General features: G+C 31.0%; 1 protein-coding gene across 3 annotated transcripts in view; it reads left to right on the top strand.

Moving 5' to 3' along the window:
• The window catches only part of LOC134714754 (protein RRP5 homolog), a 46,919-nt gene that overhangs the window by 12,926 nt on the left and 14,355 nt on the right, over positions 1 to 19,638 (top strand). For all 3 annotated transcript variants that reach the window (XM_063576276.1, XM_063576275.1, XM_063576274.1), the window contains 18 exons: positions 867 to 968; positions 1,397 to 1,606; positions 1,978 to 2,045; positions 3,099 to 3,155; positions 4,262 to 4,322; positions 4,645 to 4,794; positions 5,500 to 5,679; positions 5,962 to 6,096; positions 6,506 to 6,571; positions 6,980 to 7,168; positions 7,710 to 7,784; positions 7,938 to 8,033; positions 8,606 to 8,825; positions 10,685 to 10,819; positions 11,304 to 11,437; positions 12,085 to 12,198; positions 13,164 to 13,231; positions 18,600 to 18,701. In XM_063576276.1, coding sequence (XP_063432346.1) covers positions 867 to 968; positions 1,397 to 1,606; positions 1,978 to 2,045; positions 3,099 to 3,155; positions 4,262 to 4,322; positions 4,645 to 4,794; positions 5,500 to 5,679; positions 5,962 to 6,096; positions 6,506 to 6,571; positions 6,980 to 7,168; positions 7,710 to 7,784; positions 7,938 to 8,033; positions 8,606 to 8,825; positions 10,685 to 10,819; positions 11,304 to 11,437; positions 12,085 to 12,198; positions 13,164 to 13,231; positions 18,600 to 18,701 — 2,162 coding nt within the window. The remainder of the gene's footprint in view (positions 1 to 866; positions 969 to 1,396; positions 1,607 to 1,977; positions 2,046 to 3,098; positions 3,156 to 4,261; positions 4,323 to 4,644; positions 4,795 to 5,499; positions 5,680 to 5,961; positions 6,097 to 6,505; positions 6,572 to 6,979; positions 7,169 to 7,709; positions 7,785 to 7,937; positions 8,034 to 8,605; positions 8,826 to 10,684; positions 10,820 to 11,303; positions 11,438 to 12,084; positions 12,199 to 13,163; positions 13,232 to 18,599; positions 18,702 to 19,638) is intronic.

Below are 19,638 nucleotides of genomic sequence, written 5' to 3'. Positions count from 1 at the left end.
ACTGACATGGACACTTTAAAAACAAGAGTATATTTTAATGTCAGTATCTGACATGGGCACTTTTAAAAACAAGAATATATTTTAATGTCAGTAACTGACATGGGCACTTTTAAAAACAAGAATATATATAAAATCAGTAACTGACATGGACACTTTAAAAACAAGAGTATATTTTAATGTCAGTATCTGACATGGGCACTTTTAAAAACAAGAATATATATAAAATCAGTAACTGACATGGACACTTTAAAAACAAGAGTATATTTTAATGTCAGTATCTGACATGGGCATTTTAAAAACAAGAATATATATAAAATCAGTAACTGACATGGACACTTTAAAAACAAGAGTATATTTTAATGTCAGTATCTGACATGGGCACTTTTAAAAACAAGAATATATATAAAATCAGTAACTGACATGGACACTTTAAAAACAAGAGTATATTTTAATGTCAGTATCTGACATGGGCACTTTTAAAAACAAGAATATATTTTAATGTCAGTAACTGACATGGGCACTTTTAAAAACAAGAATATATTTTAATGTCAGTAACTGACATGGGCACTTTTAAAAACAAGAATATATTTTAATGTCAGTAACTGACATGGGCACTTTTAAAAACAAGAATATATATAAAATCAGTAACTGACATGGACACTTTAAAAACAACAGCACCAATATTGGAAACGTTACGGTATTTCCGTTTCTTTTAACAACATGTTTGAATTAAAAGAAAGGAAAAAAAAACTTCGTCCCAATTCACCGGTAATGCCTGCCTCATATTATATCCCTGACTCCCCTCCTGTTCTCCCTTTAGTAAGACGTGTAAGGATTATCATTGATTGTTTATATTATGTTTCCAGTTGACTGGTGATGGTGTTACTGTGAAGTTTTTGCAGTATGGTGGTACTATCCACAGATCACATCTTACAGAAAATCCAGACAAGGCTCTCAAAAATAAGAAGGTAATATAATAAACCACTTAATTATCAACCAGTTTTCTTGCAAACGGTGTATTGTGTAATTTTATCAAGAGCTTTTTAAAAAAAATTCAGGCATTGAAACAAAAATTCTCCAAATAAGGTAAATCTAGAACAAAGATTGAAGCAATTTTCATTTGCCCAGTGTTGAATTCAACACGTCGACAAATGGTTTTTGAATTTCATAGGATATTCAAACTCATAATTTGATGACACAAATGAACACCATGACAAAAAACAAAATAGATGACATAAAAAAAATACAACAGAATAAAATCTAAACATAGGAAAAGAAAAACTGAAAACATACAGGGTTTATTGTACATGTGAAATATTAGTACTTATTTGACTTAATAATCTTGATATTTTGTTGCAACCAATGAAATAAATGAGTTTTTCTTTTTCTGATGTAGATTAAAGCATGTGTTCTGTACATTCATCCAACAACAAAAGCTGCTGTGTTGTCAAATCTACCCCACCTGGTGGAATACAAAGGTGTGCCTGTGATTGGTCAGTTTGGTCAGCTGACTGTATGTCAGATAGTGGAGAATGCAGAGGTAACACATGCAAGCAGCTATAATGTTCTGTTTAAACTGCCAGGAGACATCAAAGCAACCTGTGGGGTATGTTACATATATGATGGTTGAAAATCATAAAGTTAAAGTAAGCTGCAATATTTTTTATTTATACAATTTAGGATACAAGGTTACATTTAGAGACTTTTAACTGTCAAGAAAATATTTTGCAAACAAACAAGAATACTGATTAAAAAAGTTTGATTGTTGTAGAATAGCTTACTGTAGACGGAACTCGCTTAATTTTCTGTTGTTGTGTTACAAATATTGTTAATAAAATCTCGCACAGGAAAAAGGAAATGTACAATAGTTTCGTAATAATTTTGATTTTTAATATCATAAAGTATGGATTATTATTGGCTTTATTGGTCTTTTACAATTTAATTCTGTTTAAAAAAAATATTTATTATATTTTGTAGTTAAAGAATTTGAGTGATGGAAAAATTGCTGATGTTCGCAGTATGTTCAAACAAGGATCTGAACACAGGTATTATACTAAAACATCATGATACTTTACACTTCAAAAATCAAAAGTGGAGTTCCCTTTTCAACCAAAAATTACATTTTTGTTAAAACAATATTGTCATAACATTTCAGTATTGAGTATAAGAACAGTTGTCCTTGGGAAACTGAGATCTTTTGACTGTGAACTGTTTTTTTTCCTTTTTGGTATCCTTTATGAAATGTAGGAATTCATCCTTCTTATCAGTAGTTTTAGAACTCTTCTCAAGAGACCAAATGACACAGAAATTAACAACTATAGATCACACAGCTTTCTTCATCAATGAGCAAAGTCCATATCGCAAAGTCAGCTATGATACATTAAATTATCTAGCCATCAGCCAATTAGATTTAACCCTATATAAAAAGATACTTTTAAGAGTTCTATATCAACTAAATGCTTATGTATGGTGTGTTAATTTTCATTCTAATGTTTTTGTCGAGCCTTCGACTTTAGTCGAAAGATCCTACATTCCGTCGTCGTCAGCGGCGTCAACAAATATTCACTCTGTAGTTAAAGCTTTTGAAATATTAATAACTTTCTGAAACTGCACTGGATTTCTACCAAACTTACACAGAAGCTTGTTTATGATCATAAGATAGTATCCAGAAGTAAATTTTGTAAAAATGAAATTAAATTTTTTCCGTATTTTACTTATAAATAGACTTAGTTTTTTCTGTGGGGAAACATTACATTCACTCTGTGGTTAAAGTTTTTAGAATGTTAATAACTTTCTTAAACTATCCTGGGTTTGTACCAAACTTGGACAGAAGCTTATTTATGATCATAAGATTGTATCCAGAAGTAATGTTTGTAAAAAGATTACTCCGTTTTTTCTGTAATTTACTTTTAAATGAACTTAGATTTTCTTACAATCATAAAATAGTAACAAGAGGAATATTTTTATTGATTTTTTTCCTCATGTTGTTGAGCCTGCGATTTACAGCAAAAATAGGTGAGACACTGGGTTACATTTTTTTTTTATTGTCAGTGACTTTTTTTTAATCATTGTATGAAGTATTTTTTTGTAACTTTTAGGTGTAGAGTAATGGACTTTCACTACATAGACCAATTAGTTACAATAACATTGAAACAGTAAGTACAACATGACATAAGTAGTATGTGTACATAGTTTTTACCTTTATATAAAAAAGCTCATGTAAGTAGTGGACTGGGTCAATATCTTTAATTGTTTTTACATAGGCAGTATGGTAACGTTTTTTCCTGTAGCTCAGTCCATATCGTAAACTTGGATATGTATGATAGCTCGTTTTGAAGCTGTGACATTTTCACATATGTGGTTAAATTTTCGGGTACGAAGTGAGATTACTTTTCCCGTAAATTAGCAAACCCCGAACATGTTTTTGTGATGCGGCTCCTTGTGGTAAAATGTCCCCTTTTTAACACAATAAGTTCTTTGAAAATTTAATACTTTGAACACATTCAATAGCTCCATAGTTTTTACACATTTATTCTATGTTCCTCTACTTTCCTAATCACCACAAATAATTGGAGTTCAGTCATTTGTTAAAAATAGAAACATGTCCAATATCACAACACAGAGATTTTTTCTTTACCCGTGACTTTTGAGTTCCTCATTTCGAGGCGCATAAGGGTTGTTGTCCCGACTGGTGTAGGTCAGAGATAATATTTTAAGCCAGACATACAATTTTTGATTATTTTTACCTATATTCCATTTAGGTATTTAAAATATGAATTTGAGATCCAGGGCAATTTTCCCCACAAAGAATGAGTAATTCTTTAATAGGGATTTCGTAACCAACTATACATACTTTAAATTTCAATCAGTTTGGTTGCTTACAACTGATTTCCTAATGCTTGTAAAGTAAAACTTGGTTGGCTTGCTTGCTTTGTTTGTACAATTGTTTATACAAGCTTTGCAAATAAGATTGACATCTTTGAACAATATATATAGACATAGTTTAAACTCTATATTTTATATTTGAATGTAATTGAGTGTTATCCTTATGATTGTACAATATACAAACAAAGCAAGCAAGCTTACCAAAGTTTTGTTCTACATGCATTAGGAAATTAGCTGTAACTAAAATATTAGCCTTGCATTAATGAAAAATAAAAAATAAAGAAAACATAAATAAATCCATGTTGATTTCTATCAAATTTAAACAAATTTTGTTGCCTGTTTACTGATTGTAAACGTGTGTTACTTTATATTGTAGAAGTATATTAGATCAGAAATATATGTCGCTACAGGATATCAGACCAGGGGATATTGTTGAGGTTAGTTCTAAAGATTCATATTGTTTGTTGCAAATACTGAATATTGTGTACGTCCTTTTCAATTTTATAACAACAGCTTATTCCACACAATCATTGTTATATTTTAGTGTACAGTACAATATTTTTTAAGTAGAAGTGCATTATGTTATAGTGTACAGTATGACGATTATTACAATGTTTTTGTTTTCAGTCAACAATAATTACAATGTTTTAGTGTACAATACCATATTTATCCATAAAAACTACAACACCTATTTTATGTTTTAGTGTACATTACAATATTAATTAGGGAATAACATACAACAACTATTATATGTTTTAGTGTACAGTAGAGACCTGCGTCGAGAAAGGAATTGGTGTAAAGTTATCTCAGAACATTCATGGCTATATACCAAATCTTCATCTGGCTAATTCAACCTTCAAAACCAGAGATGTTAAAGAGTTCCATGAAGGGAAACAACTCAAGTGTAGAGTAAGTCACTGATTTTTGTTGTATTTGAAATATTTAGAAAAGCAAGTTTGTTAATTTATTTAATTAGATGGTTAATAGAATTATTTTCATTATAATCTCATACATCTTTGTTTAACCCACTACTTTATTGTAGAATTCACCTTCGACAATTCATGAGTATTATACAATTATGGCCCATAGAAATGGTGATTATCCAAATTTGTCAACACTAAATGGTTGTTTCACTGAGGGCTAAGCCTGTAGTAAAATATTTTTTAGGGTTGTCAATTCTGGATATTCATCCCTTCTTTAAAAGGAGCCGCAATTACTTTATTATACCAAACATACAGTGAGATATTAAAAAGAAGATGTGGTATAATTGCCAATGAGACTACTCTCCACAAGAGCCAAAATGACACAAAAATTAACAACTATAGGCCACTGTACGGCCTTCAACAATGAAGAGGTTGTTTTAAAAAAGATGATTTATTTGGATTATCAGTGCAATGCTTGATAACTCAACTACTAGATTATGATTTAAATAAAGAGTTTCATGGTTCATGGTTAAAAATAATATATTTCCATCCCTTGAAGTCTTTTATGGAATAGTCCTTTTGTAAATTTAGATAACATTTTTAAAAAAAGTCGGGAAAAGTGTGATTACCTATTTACATAAGGAATAGTCTTCCTTGCAATGAATTGTTTCATCTTTTATGTTTTCTATAGGTCTTGAGAGTAGATGAAAAGAAGAGAAATGTAATTTTAACCAACAAGAAAATGTTACTGAATACCAAGTTACCAATTCTGACAGATTTTGATCAGCTTAAATCAGGAATGGATGTAGAAGGATACATAGCAAAGATCACCAATAAAGGAGTTCTTGTTGCTTTCTTCAATGAAATTAAGGTATAATAAGATAAAATAGTCAGTTAATCAATTTATATGTTTTAAAACAATATGCAGAGAACATTTTAAAGAGGTCTTAGATCTAATGAAGTTTATAAGCTGTTGAATTTTCCATTGTAAAGAATACTGTATATGCATTTAAAATCACAATAATAGATGCACGCAATAATTTCTGAATTAACAGTATTAAAATTTGTAAGATTTATAGAAATACATTTATTATTTCTCATTTATAAGAAGGAGAAAAAAGATTGACATATTGATTGTATTATTTATTTGTAGGGTTGGGTTCCAAGGAAACAGCTAAGCACTGAAAACATAGAATTCCCAGAGAAAGTCTTCTTTAAAGGTCAGGTTGTCAAAGCAAAGGTTTTATCTTGGAATGAAGAAAAGAAGAAAATTATTCTGTCTTTTAATGTGAGTAAATGTTTGTGTATGTATATGTTTAGAATAAAAGGATATGTACAATAAAGGTAAACGAAGCAGCAGCAAAGGATAAAAATTTTCTACAGATTGATTCTATGTTCAATAAAAAGCACACCAAACAATATTGCAAGTTTTAAGGTGCCTCGAGTCTTGACATCTGTGACTATTTAATACCTTAATTACTTAATGCTTTACTAGTAAGCTCAATATTCTCCATTAAGTTTTTTTATTTATTTGTTAGAAGGAGACTTAATTTGAAAATCAACAGCCGCAATAACTTGAAGTCAATAAAAACGGATGTTTCATAATTCAGGTTTGTTTTTTCCCCACATTTTTAAACGAATTAAGTTTTACCGATTTCTAGCTAATGATAAAACATTAAAATATTTGCAATGTTTAGGTTGGTGCTAAATCTTCATTTGGAACCAAAGAGGATGAGAGTGAAGATGGTATGAAGATCGGACAGGTAAGATTTAACTGCTACAATTGTGATTATCAGATTGAGGACTGGTTCAGAATTATATAAAGATAATAAATACCCTTGAGGTATTGAATGCTTTCTGTTTGTACCAGATTAACATAACCTCAAAAATAGACATATCTAATCTGGTTTTGATCCTTATGGTGTTAAATGATTAATGTATAACATTAAACTGTGTTTTATTTTTAAGACAAATTTTAACTTGAGTATTTTCCCAGATATTTGTATAGAAGTTGAAAAGAAGTGCTACTTTTTGTAAGACATATAAATATTTGTTTCCCCTTTTAAATGAAAGAAGAGAAGGAGGAATATCAAAATTTGAATGGATTTGAGTTATTCCTATATTTACTGATATGTGGTCTGTACGATTATATATATTATTGTGTTTTATAGATTATGAAGTGCGAGGTGACTGGGAAAACAGAAACTGGTCTGGATGTCAAACTACCATCATCAAAACAAGCTTTTCTACCCATAAAGCATCTAACAGATTCCATGGAAACCAGCCATTTACTGCTGGATATGTATAATCCTGGAGATGTCATCGAAAATGTCATGTACCTCAGTAGAAATAATATGCCTGTATCCTTTATTAAAAGTTTTATGTGTTATTTATCAATTTTATGCCCCCCAGAAGAATCCATTTTGGAAGACATTATACTTTAGTGGGAAGAATAAGTAATAAATATTCATTAACATTCATGTACTTGTTCTTACCTAATAGCTAAGATTTCTGTCTTTGATTTCACAAAGCATAACAAAGAAAACAGAAAATCAATCCAAAAAATACATATAATCAATAGTAAACTAACCAAGGAAGTGATCTTACTATTTTATCCCTGTCAATCCTTTGGTCCAATGAAATTTCATTTTTCCTTGAAACATGACTTCATGCTACATGCTAAAACTTGTGATGAGTTTTCACATTTATAACTCATTCAATCTGCTGATTATCAAATGCTTAATGCAGGGGTGACATTAGTGTGCAATATCTCATAGTTAAAGTTTAACACATGTTGATGTATATAAACTGATAGCAAACAAAGACCATATTAATATTAAAATAACAGTCAAGTAAGGTAACCATGTATTAAACAAAATAAAATTCTTAACTGATATACAGATAATGACAGCCAGGAAATCTATGATAGAGTATGGTAAAGAACATGTGGCTGTTACATCCATTGATCAGATAAAGGTAACATTATAGTCATTACACAACTTTTGTTTTTTCAATTAGTCAATTTTACATATAGATTCATGCACTGTTAATTTTTCAATACACAATATTATTGTTAAGCCTTCAAGCGTCAGTTAGAATACAATCATACTTGTATTTTATGTTTCACAGATTGGCATGATGATACCTGGTACCATCCGTAATATAATGTCCTACGGAGTGTTTGTCCAGTTTGCAGGTCAATTAGTAGGACTATCTCCTAATAAAGTGAGTATACTTGAAATCTTCACAAATAATTAATTCATAACACCAGTTCAACAAAATATATTTATTTGACTTCAATAATTACATACTAGAATGGAAACAGAGTATGTGTCAAAGATACAACAACTTGACAACAAAAAGAAAGCAGGCTCAGTCTGTCTTCATCGCAGCAAGACTTGGGATTCAGCTGTATCCTAACAATAATGTAAACTAGTTCAGCAAAATGAATGCCACACTCTTAAACTATAAAAATGAAACAAAATTAAAAAAATAGCATCTATCAGTAGCAATTATACAGTGAGGCCAAGCATGCCTCATGACACATTAACACCCCCCCCCCTTTTTTCCACATCTCTTACTAATGAGGAATAAGCAAACACATCAATATACATAGCACAAATCAGCCTAAAAGAAGTCTATGTCAGAATAGACAACAGATCAAAACAACCAAAGCCACAATTTAAACTACCTCTTTATCATAGCTTACTCTTACCTGTAATGGACAATTAAGTCCAGTATGCATATAACAATGCAAAAAGATTTGTTGATCTAGTATTCCATTTTTTTTATTTAAGTTTGCTTCAGGATCCAAAGTGGAAGATTTAAATACAATATATCACCAAGGGCAACCTGTCATTGCCATGGTAACAGAAGTGGACAATGAGAAAAATCGCTTTATTGTCAGTTTGAGAATACAAGATTGTTACCATGGTAACATAGATATTGGAATAGATCTGCTAAGTTCATATCTACAGGAGGTAGATAGTGCTTGGAATAAAGTGATAGAAAACAAAGGTAATTATTAATTTACATTTTCTTTTTCCTGAGTTTTGCATTTGGTTTGATATCTTATCAAGTGTAAGTTAGGGGATCATTAAATGTAAATTCAGAAATTATTGCATGCATCAATTCTTTTATGATTTGACAATCAGTTAGACAATCAACATAAATGCAAGTGTAATTATTGTAATTTTCAAATATGCTGCTCCTATCTTTTCTTTGTTATGGTGGATTACCTATAATATAATGGTTGTTGGTCCCTTACCGACATAGTCGAAGGGGACTCAAGTTTGCACTCTGTCTGTCTATCTGTCTGTCCATCCGTCAGTCCTGCAAATTAATGTTCCAGACTTTTTCCTTATGCTTGGAAATATTGATTTGATATTTGGTGTATTGTTTTATCATGAGAAGTTGCAGGTCAAGTTCGATATTCATGATTTTAGCTTTTCTCCATGCTCAGTTAAAGCCCTTTCCCTTGAATTAAATTTTTGATGAAATACTTATCATAAATTACTAGATTTTTGTTCAAAGGGAAATAACACAATTTTTAAAAGATTTGTAAAAGACATGGTATTAAGTAGTGTTGTCAAATCATACAATTTTGCCTAACCGGTTACTCAGATAATTGTTCGACCTATTAACCGGTTAACCGGTAGTTTAAGTTGGTGTTTAAAATCCTTATCAAGTGAACCCTACACATAGATATAAGATGTGGTATGTGTGTCAATTTGACAACTTTCATCCAAGACATAAATACGCTTTTAGAATTGAAGTTATTCCTTTAGCATTATAAGGCTTGTCCATGAGGATTACTGGCGAAGTTTGACTTTTAATAATCAAATACACCGTATCAACAAAAGCGTTTGTACCAACTTCAGATTGAAAAAAAAAATATTAATCTCGTAGAATTGAATATGTCATATGTCTGAAACCGATTATTTTTTCCTTTTCTGTGTTTCTGGTGTGTTTCAATTTGAAATGATAAATTATAAAAAGAGAAGATGTGGTATGATTGTAAAAGACAATTCTTCACAAGAGACCAAAATGACACAGATATTAACAACTATAGGTCATCGTACGACCTGTTTCTTTACTGCGTTTGCTTTTTTCTTTAGGCATGTTACTCCTACTATCACGTACACATTGAGTACATTAACATTGGTTTGCATTTCAAATTTTTAAATTAAAAAGTAAGACTAACCCTTGCACTACGGAGGTTGCACATTTAGATGTAGGTTTACACAATATTAGTTGAAAAACGAAATAATGAAGTAATTAGTAAAATTTAATCTCATTACTGATTTAAAGTTACTGTTAGAAAAACATGTATACTAATTATGTTTCTTCAAGATCCTGCCCCAACTCTAATCAATTTTATTTTTTTAGGATTAACAATGATAGCAATCAATATATTGGACAATTGATCTGTAAAATTAATTATCACGACGACAATTTTTATGATTTCAATACAGATTTATATCAAATTTATAAAAAAATGAAAAAAGTCCGGTTAACCGGTTAGCGTTTTTGGTATTCGGTATTCTGTCGTTCGACCGATTAACCGGTTAACCGGTTTACCATTGACAACACTAGTATTAAGATAAATGATATTTTGGATTTTTTTCCTTTTCTTTAGTAAATTGTTTCAAGAATTTAGTGGTAGGTTTGTTAGTTATTATTTGTAGTTTACACCATGACAAGTTATAGATTAGGTTAGAATTTCTTTCTATTGAAATGAATTTTTAACCAGGCTGGGACTATGTATTGGCATGCAATATTCACAGAAGGCTTGTTTTAATAGTGATTATATGTTAAAGTATTTTATTTCTGATGTTTGTATTCATGCTTTAATTTTTTATTTTTTTTAAATATAGGAAAGAAAAACAAGCTGAGAGGTGTGAAGATAGGACAGGTAACAGATTTTATTGTAGAAGATTGTTCTGAAGATGGTTTACTAGGTCATGTGACTAATGGGGTCAAAGGCATCTGTACAAAAGAACACATGGATGGTAAGTAGCTTTGAAAATGACATCTTTTATCTCCCTTTGATAATCAACTTGAAGGACACCTCCGGGTGCGGGAATTTCTTGCTGCAATGAAGACCTGTTGGTGACCTTCTGCTGTTGTCTTTTCTTTGGTCTGTTGTTGTCTCTTTGACACATTCCCTATTTCCATTTTCAATTTTATTGATAATTTTCATAATTGGGCAAGTGTTCAAGGGCGCTAGAAATAGCACAAGCAGTGTTGCCATTTGGTCACAAGCTTAGGTTGCAAGTGTTCAAGAGCACGTATAGAAATAGTGCATGCAGTGAGGTCCCATAAGCTTGAGTTAGAATGGAACCTATAATTTTCTACTAGAACAAACATTGTTGATTTATATTTCAGTCAAAGCCTATGTGTACTTTTTGGTGTTTAATAGCTGTACATACATGTATGTATTTGTCTATCATAAAATTTCTCTTACTAAAATGTTTATCATTTGTTTTTTTATAGATGGGAACTATGAAGAAGGAAGTAAATTAAAATGTATAGTTTTGTTTATTGATCCTGAAAACAAATGTGTGGAAGTGGCCGTTAATAAACATATAATAAAAACTGTCAACAGTAAACAGAAATCAATACACAAGGTAAGTGTTACTGTTCAATCAACGCTGGTCGTTTTGCTTCACTCCTCCTTTCTCAAATATTTAATTCAAGACTGATTTAATAACCCTCAGAAGGGGCTTGAAGAGTTGGTAGAAAAAGAGAGGGGAAAGATATCAAATTGACATTCAAACTCACTACTCATAAAAACCTACTATGGCAATAACCAGAGGGTATATTTGTATGCTTCTACAACATGGTGTCAATAAAACTCTGTCACCTGTTCTAGTGTCAGTATGTTTTAAACATATTTGAAATAAGATTAGTTTCTGTTCTTTGTAGACATACTATTCCTAAGATCTCGCATAAATATATCAAAATAATTAATTAAACAGTACAAATTGAATTAAAGAGGGAGGTAACCTACTTAAAAGCCATATGACAATGTGACAGACAAGTGAAACAAACTTGCAAAATCCACTTGTTGAATACCAATAATCTCCTTGAGCTCATCAGGTAGCAACCACCCACACAATATTAATTATGAAATAATCTGTTCAAAAATACCATTCCTTACCTCTGCTTGTACTAATATAAAGTAATGTCTATGGAATGCTACAAATTTTTAAAATGTCTGTTAATTTCAAGTTATATTTTGATTTATTTATAGTCCTTTCGTATTTACTTGTAGATTGATGCTGGCCAGCACGTTAAAGGGGAGATTACTCTGATCAAGAAAGATTGTATGATGGCAGTATTACAGGGGAAAGAAGCTGGCACTGTGGTGTATCTTCCATCTAGAAGGGTAAGACAGAAATTTATATACTCATTATTCATTCAAAGAAATTATTTTTATGCCGGTACGGCTGGGGCATTAAGTTTTAGCCTTGTCTGTATGTATGTTTGTCTGTCTGTTTGTCCAAACGTACATCCCAAGATTAGTTTCCATTCTCTAACTTTAGTTCTCCTCAACCAAATGTTATGAAAATTATACACAATGCTTATTACCACAAAACACTAGACAAGTTGGAATTTTGGTGGCGTCACTGTTCCAATCTAGAGTTTTGCCCCTTTACAAATGGAAAAATTGCTGATTTTTTTGTTACTGTTCTCTAACTTTAGTTCTCCTCAACCAAATGTTATGAAATTTATACACAATGCTTATAACCACAAAACACTGGTCAAGTTTGAATTTTGGTGGTGCCATACCACAAAGCTCAGTTAAAGTTCAAATTTTGGTAGCATCCCTTTTACTGTTCTTGAGTTATGTCCCTTTATAACCTTATATGCATTATCCGTCTCCCTATGGACACGTTCTTCATTTTTTTATTCAAGGAAATGACTTTGATATTTATTCCAAGCCATTAATCTGACTAGAACTTTTTCTTAACCATTTAATATCTATATGTACACCTTTTTGGCTTGTTAGATTTACATTCTTATGATACAGTATTTTGAATTCTTTTTGTGTCAAAATTGCAATTGAAAACAACATGAACATCAGAAATAATGCATACATTTATTAATGTTTGTATCAGATATGAAAATGCAATTCATATTATTGCAATTTTCACCTTATTATTTGAAATATTTTCTGAATTTACAGTATACAACTTCCAATCTTAAATCAAACAGAAACAGTTGAAGAAGTCCTATAAAGTCCTAAATGTTTGGCATAAAATAGAATAAATAGAATGCATAGAAATTCACAAACATGAAGGAGATAAATGTTTTTTTGGAAGATTAATAAGACTTTTTTTCTATTTACAGCATATGAATGATGTTTTACAAGTCTTCAAATATAATGTAGGCCAAGTTTTCCCCATGATAGTCAAAAGGTAGGCAATTGTGTTACTGGACTGAATTGTAAAACAAATACTAAATTTTCAACAATTTCCTATAGCTTTCTTTTTCTTTTAGTTGAATATTCAAACACAGATAGTCCATCAGCTAGTTCTCAAAAGCGCTCTAGTTAAGGAGTTTGTGTTACACCCCAGGGTACCGCGATTTTTTTGGATAGAATTCAACTTCAATATCTAATTGATAAAATACAAGGTGTTAGACTAAAAAAAAAGTGTCCAAAAGAGGTTTTAAAACGTCCCTTTCAATGGTCCCCTCATTTAGCAATCACGACTAAGTAATTTTTAATTTATTTTTTTTATATAAAGCGACTAAAAAAAAATAAAGTATAGGTGTAAACAACTAAATCAGATACAAAACTATCATATCTAATGTTACTCTGAAGATTTTTTGTTTTAAAAAATAGTTTTTTTTACATTACAAACAATCCCATTTTTTGGGTTAAAATTAAGGCATATTTTTTCCTTTCATAAAGAAATTCGTTATATATTTACCCGTTTTAGTTAAGTAAACTTAAGAATTAATCATTATACAATGTTTCAATCATTTGCAGTATTTATATATCGTCAAAAATATGTAATATTTGATAAAATAAATGTACGTACATATACTCGTTAAATTACGGAAATCATCAAATTACCGTCTTTGATTCAGTATACAACATGTACAATGCATTCACACATAAGCATTATCAATTTGCAACTGAAAACACACATTTAAATGTCGATTTATGATGTTTTGGTGTGACAAAATATTTTATAAAGTGAATGTATAACAAAATATTACTGAAAAGGTACAAATAAAGGTGTTTTTTTTTGCGTTCAGAAAAGGTGCACTCTATCGAACTCAATAAAAGTGTGCTTGATTACATTTTGTGTTTTAGCTATGTAGTGATTGACTTAAGATTATTAAGTCATTCAATCGACAAACATCGCTTTGAATGAACGTCAAATAGTCAGTTATCAGAATTGGCCATACTTTTAACGTTTTTAGGTTTCTAAGAGATACACAAAAAAATGGTTTTTGTTGTTTTCAGTTTAAATAAAGATTCTGTTAAGCGTTGGTTGTTAAATGTACATGGAATTGTTGTCAAAGGTACCAACATTATAATTAAGTATGCCAGACGCGCGTTTCTCCTACATTAGACTCATTAGTGACGCTCATATCAAAATATTTGTAAAGCCAAACAAGTATAAAGTTGAAGAGCATTGAGAATCCAAAATTCCAAAAAGTTGTGCTAAATACGGCTATGGTAGTCTATCTCTGGGTTAAGAACATCCTTAGTTTTTCGAACAAATCAAAGTTATATAAACAGGAAATTTATATAAATGACCACATTATTGATATTCATGTCAACACAGATTGTTGACTACTGGGCTGGTGATACCCTCGGGAACGTCCACCAGCAGTGGAAAGAGCTTCAATATCCTTAAAATTCGAGATTTGGTAGGAATGGGTAACCCTGAAACATCCGCACAAAAAGAACTTTAAAAAACTCGAATGAAGCGAGATAAAACCGATGTTATGAAATTGTTTCAGAAACTGCAAAGCTGGCCAAATCCATTTGAAACATCTGAGCACTTATATGGCGTGTTATCGGGTTCTGTTGCTTCTTCGGAATTAATGTGCAACCTTCTAAACGCGTATGAAAAGGGAAAGTTTGCTTCAAAAATTTTCATTAATGAACGGCTTGTACAAAAGTCAACCGATATCTTCAAACAATTAAAAGATTATCATTGCTTACATTTAAAAAAAGAAGAAATAAAAGACAAGCAGTTGATGGCTGATAAGAACAACAAAACATTAAGAGCAGATGAAAAAAATGTCGCCATCTTGTCATAGCCCAGACAAGATAGTTGGTTGCGCAAAAGGCTCTCCAGTTTGAATTAGGTCCTCTCCCAATGTATCTTGCAAACTTTGATGGTACACATGTAATGAAAATTAAAATCTGTCCTGGATGGTCTTTTAAGAAAATGGTCATTCCTTAGGAAAGCATGTGGATATTTGATGACATGGCAGTTATTCAACCCATTCCTAGGATACCAAGCACTTTTTTATTTGGCTATTGTTATTTTAAAAACCATCCTTTTATTGATTTTGTCACTGATTAGTATCCCACAATATCCATAAACAAATGAAAACAGCAGGTCCTTGGGAGGGCAAATCATTACGATAAGTTCTAGACCATCACAATCGTGTTCTTGGGAATGGAAGAAATGTTTGTTAGTTAGGGAAAACAAAGTTGCTCTTGTTGAATTCTTTGGTTCGGAAAAGAGTAAATAATCCTACAGATTTACACTTGAATGTATTGATTTATTTGTATCACATGGAAGTATGTGCCACAAAATAAATGTTGGAAATAAAATAGCGTAGAATGGTTTTATCTTATAATCAAACAGGAAGAAGCCGATTACAAAATGTTTCTTAATGCAAAAATATGCAGCTGACAAAAGTTACGACTCCATTGTTATAAAACCTTCTGACATTGATGTGGAAGTATTGGCTTCCTATTTTCACAGTTGCATATCAATTCTAACATTGTTAGATTGGTGAGAATGTTTGTAGAAAACTGCCAGAACTTCACGGCATTACAGGTTGTGATTCAGTAAGTGTTTTGTCTGTTCAATGAAATAAAGGCAAAGTATTCGGCTTTTTGACACGTTATGTGTTTTCGAAAGGTCTATTACATCGTGGTGAAACCTTTGAAGAGGTTGACGAAGAGTTGGCAAATAAAGGCAACAGTAGTATACCGCTGTTCAAAACTCATAAATCCATGGACAAAAACAAAATCGGGGTAACAAACCAAAACCGAGCGAAACGCATTAAACATAAGAGGACAACAACGACACAACACCGAAACGCAACACACACAGAAACTGACCAATCATCAGACAAAACACCACGAGAGTAACAAATATAACATGAAAACCAAATACATGAATTTGGGATAGACAAGTACCGTGCCACGTCTTATCTCAATATCTCAAAAATAAGAGAAAACACAAACGACTCAACGTTAAAATGCAACACACAGAGAAACGAACAATAATATAACAATGACCATCTTCCTGACTTGGCACAGGACACTTTTAAAGGGGAATAAAAGTGGTGGGTTAAACCAGGTTTTATGGCATGCCAAACCTCGCACTTTAATGGCAAAGTTAAATATAATATTGAAATGACAACATAATATTACAGGACTACAATACAAATAAATAGGAGAACATATTAGACAAAGAAAAACATGATTAATAGATAACAAAAAGCATCAGGTTTAAAATTCAATACGCCAAAAACGCGCCTTGTCCACACAAGACTCACCAGTGACGCCCAGATATAAAAGATCGAAAGTGAAAAAAGTACAAAGTTGTACAGCACTGAAGATCAAAAGTTGAAAAGGTTTCGCCAAATACGGCATTGTTTTTATGCCCGGGATAAGAACATTCTTATTATATAGAACAATTCATGCTATTGCAAACAGTTAATTTTATCAAATGAATATGAAAGAGATATACGTAAAGAAACTGAAGTATTAAAAATTACAGAAAACTAAACCTGAATACATAATGCCTAGATATAAAATATCGAACGTGAAAAAGGTACAAAGTTGTTCAGCACTGAAGATCAAAAGTTGAAAAGGTTTTGACAAACACGGCATTGTTTTTATGCACGGGATAAGAACATCCTTATAATATAGAACAATTAATGCTATTGCAACCAGTAACTTTTAACAAATGAATATGAGAGGTGTTCGTGTTCTATATATGGCAACGAAATTAAAAATATCGATGAATAAAGATCAGAACGTTTTGAAAGGCAACCAAAAAACGATTTATTGTCATCTACTGCCCCAAACAAAAGATGCAATGTTAAAGCACATTAAATCATCCAACTTTCAGACGAAGATTTCGAAATCTGCTCTTAAACACAACACTGGTCTGTTGCTAAACAACTATAGTTGGATTGTTTAGAACGATTTGATCAGTATCAATTGGCTAGACCAACCACCAGCGTTAGATGCTTTAAAAATTCTGAAGTGCTGTTCATTTAAAGCTGGTTGTGCCAACAACAGATGTTCATGTGTTCAACAAGGTTTATCCTGAACAGATACCCTGTATGTAAATGCTCGAAAGCTTGTAGATATAAGGATTATCAAAACGTTGATATTGTTAACGATGACGACGAATATGATGGAAATGATGATAATGATAGTTCGGTAGATGCAGGTGACCAAACTGATGATGATTCTATGGATTGACCTTCTGCGTGACCTTAAAATGTAGTGATTCGGTTGTTAAAAAAAATAAAAAGATAGAGATCTAGAAACCCTGACAGTTTTGTGTGTTTTAATATGTAAGTTATTTCATGAAATATGATGTAAAAATTTGTGACAGAATCGTGCATTTCTAGTTGCCTATATTTTTGTTTGTCGTTGATTCTATGTTTTTGTTTCTTACCTTCAAATGTTTTTTTCAACAGCCTTTACATTGTAGTTACATTATGCTCTATGTTTCAATATAAAAAATATACCATTTTATCAAGAAAATTAGTACTCTTGCTTCTTTTCATTCAAAATCATGAATTTTGGAAATTAACCTCCCCCTTTTTTCTTGGTCCTCTACGATTTAAAGATTAATTAAAAATAAGCCTGCGTTTTAATAAGATATGATTTGTTCCATTTAATAAAAAGAATAGTACTGAATTATTGGTTATTTTTACATTTTTCTGTAAATATGTGCAAAACAAAATTTTTGATATACCCTTAAATAAGTCCCCTTTTAACCCCTTTTGGACACTTTTTCAAAAGTCTAACACCTCTTAAAATATTCTTCATATATTACTCTTTAAATTTATACCAAAAAATTGCGGTACCCTGGGGTGTAACACAGAACTGAATTTTTGCCCTACCAGCTGATGGACTAAGAGTCATTGGTTTTATAACTTGTGTTTATATTGTATCTAGTATAACTATATGGAATGAAAATTTTGATTTCATCCTACCTTTAGAATTTTTATACATAAGAAACGGCCCACACTGGGTTTGATTGATGACATCTTTTTTGAACCTGTTTTAATTTAATTCAGAGAAGCATTTACTTTTGGCTTTAGTTTCAGAGGTAATTCACAATTTTATGGTTAGAGTTTTAAAAAAGTGCTGGTTATAGGATCTAGGTACATCATCAATAAGATCTTAACTGGTGTGTTTATATCAATAGGAAGATAAAGATACCTTTGAAAACATATTTATGAATTTTACAAAATGATAGTAGATACTATAAAAAGTAATTATTTAAGCTAATTACTAATAGCCAAACAGATACAAAAATTATTATTATATATTTGTAGAATTATGGATGAGCATATACTGTGTTGTTTTGAATCTCATGAGAGACATAAAAGTCAAAGTGAATGTGAGGAATTACAGGTTGGGGACATTGCTAATATTAGGTAAGTACGAACACGATTAATTGTTTCTTTTTATAGAAATTAAAAAAAACAAATATAGGAAGTTCGCTACTTTTGTTTCAAAATAACAAGCTTTTCAAAAGACTGTTATAAAATATAGTATATGGAAAGAAAATTAATAAACAGCTGCGCCATGAGCGCATGATATGCTCTTCGTCTTGTGTGAAAGTTTTATGCAAAAATCATAAATAGTTTCTGAGAAAGTTTTACAGCAATAACCATATATTGTTTTTGAGATACAGAGGGACATATGAAACCCCCTCTTTTTTTTTCTCCAAAAAACTAAATATCACTGAAATAAAATTTTGAATCAAAACCAAAAAGTAAACAAATCTTAAGATTAATATAACAAAGAAGTGTGTAAAGTTTTAAGCAATAATCATAAATTGTTTTTGAGATACAGTGCGACATGTAAAAAGAAACTCCCTCTTTTTATAAAAATACTAAATAACTGAAAATAAAATTTTGAGTCATCACCAAAAAGTATACAGATATTTAGATAAATATAACAAAGAAGTGTGTACAGTTTAAAGTAATAATCATAAATCGTTTTTTGAGATACAGCGCAACAGGTAAAAAAAACCTTCCCCTTTTTTTACAAAAAACTCAATAACTCAAAAATGAATTTTGAATCATCACCAAAAAGTATAGAGATCTTAAGATTAATATAACTAAGAAGTGTGTAAAGTTTTAAGCAATTATCAAAAATCGTTTTTGATATACAGTGTGACATGTGAAAAAACACTCCCCCCTATTTAAGTTACAAAGTACCGTAACTCAAAACGTTTTAATCTTATTTTCACATATTATCATTTGACCATCAAAGAAACAACTATAATCTGTTTCATGACATTTGGATAAGTCATTCTCAAGTTGCGGTGCGACATGTTTCCGGCGGACAGATGGACAGACAGACGGA

Source organism: Mytilus trossulus, chromosome 4 (assembly GCF_036588685.1).
Source record: "Mytilus trossulus isolate FHL-02 chromosome 4, PNRI_Mtr1.1.1.hap1, whole genome shotgun sequence".
NCBI lineage: Eukaryota > Metazoa > Mollusca > Bivalvia > Mytilida > Mytilidae > Mytilus > Mytilus trossulus.
This window is presented reverse-complemented; position numbering and strand designations above follow the sequence as displayed.